Source organism: Tachysurus fulvidraco, chromosome 21 (genome assembly GCF_022655615.1).
Source record: "Tachysurus fulvidraco isolate hzauxx_2018 chromosome 21, HZAU_PFXX_2.0, whole genome shotgun sequence".
Taxonomy (NCBI): Eukaryota; Metazoa; Chordata; class Actinopteri; order Siluriformes; family Bagridae; genus Tachysurus; species Tachysurus fulvidraco.
In genome coordinates, this window is record NC_062538.1 from 3,330,098 (window position 1) to 3,332,881 (window position 2,784).

Genomic DNA, 2,784 nt, shown 5'->3' on the forward strand with positions numbered 1-2,784 from the left:
TTTTGCAACAAAAAAACTCTATAAACTGCCATCTGTAGTCAAGCTTTTTCAGTGAGAATGTTGACAATCACAGCGACATTTGTCAATCATGAGAGCTTGTGTATTAAAAAGAGGACAAATATAGCTTTCTGAGTGTCCTGATGTTCTTCTGTGTGAGTCACCATGAATGAGTATTGTCAAGATCACATATTGCCCTTTGTTCTTTATTCAATTCAAATTGAAAACAGAATCATCCATCCATCTATCTATCAATAGACTTATCCGTTCATCCATCCATTCATTCATCCATCCATCCATTCACCTATCCATCCATCAATTCATCCTTCCATCCATCCATTCATCCATCCATCCATCCATCCATCCATCCATTCATCCATCAATCCATCCATCCATTCATTCATCCATCCATCCATCCATCCATCCATCCACTCATTCATCCATCCATCCATCCATCCATCCATCCATCCATCCATCTATCCATCCATCCATCCATCCTTCCATCCATCCATCCATCCATCCATCCATCAGTCCATCCATCCATCTATTCATTCATTCATCCATATTGTTGTTCTTTGTCTTATAATAATAATAACCATATTTTATTAGAGACATTTAGTTATGTATGTATTATATAATAATAACAATTATTATTATTGTTGTTGTTGTTGTTATTATTATTATTATTATTGTTGTTGTTATTATTATTAATATTATTATTATTATTATTATTATTATTATTATTACTTTCTCTGTCGTAAACACCATACAAATACATCTTCAATCTTCATCTTCATCTACAGTTTTGATTCTTGTATTCATAATAAATCTTTATCAACTCCAGTAAAAATCAGAAGGCCCAGACCGTCGTGTACGCTTTCTGATTTATTTTTCCTACCGTGCATTTTATGTGTATGAACTTACCTTAGAGGATTCTTAAAAAACATTCACAAATACCAAACACAATTCTCAAAACACATAAAGGTTTTCTTCTGAAGGGTTTTGTATGCATATTAATACCCTGGGTAGATGTCCTCCAATAATATCTGACACATTCGTCAACTCTCAACTGACCATTTGTAATCAGGTTGCTGTTGCCATGCCAGAAAGTTGCCAGGAAACAGTAGATGTTATAGATTATAAAAAGTTGCACAGACCACCACAGTGGTACAGCAGGTAACGGATGAGCTGTGGAAAACCGAATACAGCACATTTCTTTCAAGGTGGTGTTTAAGTCGTTTAACTTTTGATCATTTACTATAGTACTGAAAAAGTTTATTATAAAAGTAACTCAATGTACATGGTGCAAGTTATATTATTTATCACACTGACAGTGAAATGGATCAAGAACCAAAAAATGTCATCAACCCGTTTGTTTTCTACAGGCTTGTAGGTGACGATGGAAAACGGATCATACAGATATGAAATTCTCAAGATCGATGGACTGCGGATCACACGTTACTCGGCTTATCCCGTGTTCGTTCTTCTTCTCTTGATCTATGTGTTTATTATGGTGTCTAACCTTGGCATCGTCATGAAGATAGCGATGGAAAAAGCTCTTCACAAACCGATGTACCTTCTTTTCTGTAACCTCCCTGTGTGTGACGCACTCAGTGCTTCCGCTGTACTGCCTGGTTTACTCAAAGACATTCTGACTGAATCTGACAGGTATATCAGCTATGTCGCTTGTGTAATTCAAGCCTTCGGGGCTCACTTGTCGAGTACAAGTTCACACACTATATTAATGATCATGGCTTTCGACAGGTACGTGGCCATATGTGACCCGTTAAGATACCACACCATAATGACTAACAGGATGGTTGGAATGCTTTCTGTAATAGCTTGGGTACCTGCTATTATCATGGTCATAATTCTTTTGTCCCTCACTATTAGGCTTTCTCATTGTACTTCAACAATCTCAAATCCTTACTGTGATAATCCTTCACTGTTTAAACTGTCGTGTGAGAATGTGTTACCTAATCAGATCTTTGGCTTGCTTTCTTCAGTCCTGCTTTTGGTTATGTCGGTATCCTGCATCGCTCTTACTTATATAAAGATCGCCTACGTTTGCTTTAAAAATCAAAGCAGCACAATGAAGAGTAAGGCTATAAAAACATGCAGCACCCATCTGATTGTGTATCTCATTTTCCTTGTATGTGGATGTACCATACTCATTTTGCACCGTTTTACATCTCACGAGGTACTTCGAAATCTAGCCAGTATCTTATATCATATCGTTCCTACAAGCCTGAACCCTGTCATATACGGCCTTCAGACCACAGAAATACGACAGGGGCTCAAGCAGATTTTCCAGAGGAGGAAAGTGATTCCAAGATGATTTCCTTAAATCGTAAATATATAAGTATAAAATATATGTATTTCTGTATATTTATATGATTGCAGAGAAAAAAATGTAAGTAATGCCTAAAGCATGATAGCAATAATGGCATGTTATACTAGAAACATGATGGACGGATAAATTTATACAATGTTATACGTTGCCAACATGAGATATACAGCTATAATTTATATTAATTATAATTTTTTTCTCTGATAGAGTGACATTTATTGTAATTGGCACGTGCCTGTTGCCATCTGTCACCAATATAACGTTTCTAGTCACTTTTATTATAGTTCCTCACTTTCCATAGTCTATGTAATGTATTCCACGTGTACTATAATATATGTAGTTTTGCGTATCTGACAGGGGCGGTTATAGGATTTCATCTTTAGGGGGTTTTAGCCCTCAGTGAGAATTTAAAACAAGAAGAGTTTTATATTATATAT

The 2,784-nt window shown here is 36.0% G+C and overlaps 1 protein-coding gene across 1 annotated transcript; it reads left to right on the top strand.

The window, feature by feature from the left end:
• Positions 1–1,396: 1,396 nt before the first annotated feature.
• Positions 1,397–2,335, top strand: LOC113646947 (olfactory receptor 52N5-like). The gene has a single exon (XM_027153462.2). The coding sequence runs from the start codon at positions 1,397–1,399 to the stop codon at positions 2,333–2,335; it is 939 nt and encodes a 312-aa protein (XP_027009263.1).
• The last annotated feature ends 449 nt before the right edge of the window (positions 2,336–2,784 follow it).

Bases quoted from the DNA above. Each gene is read 5' to 3' on its own strand.
- LOC113646947 (XM_027153462.2), top strand. From the start codon at position 1,397: ATGGAAAACGGATCATACAGATATGAAATTCTCAAGATCGATGGACTG.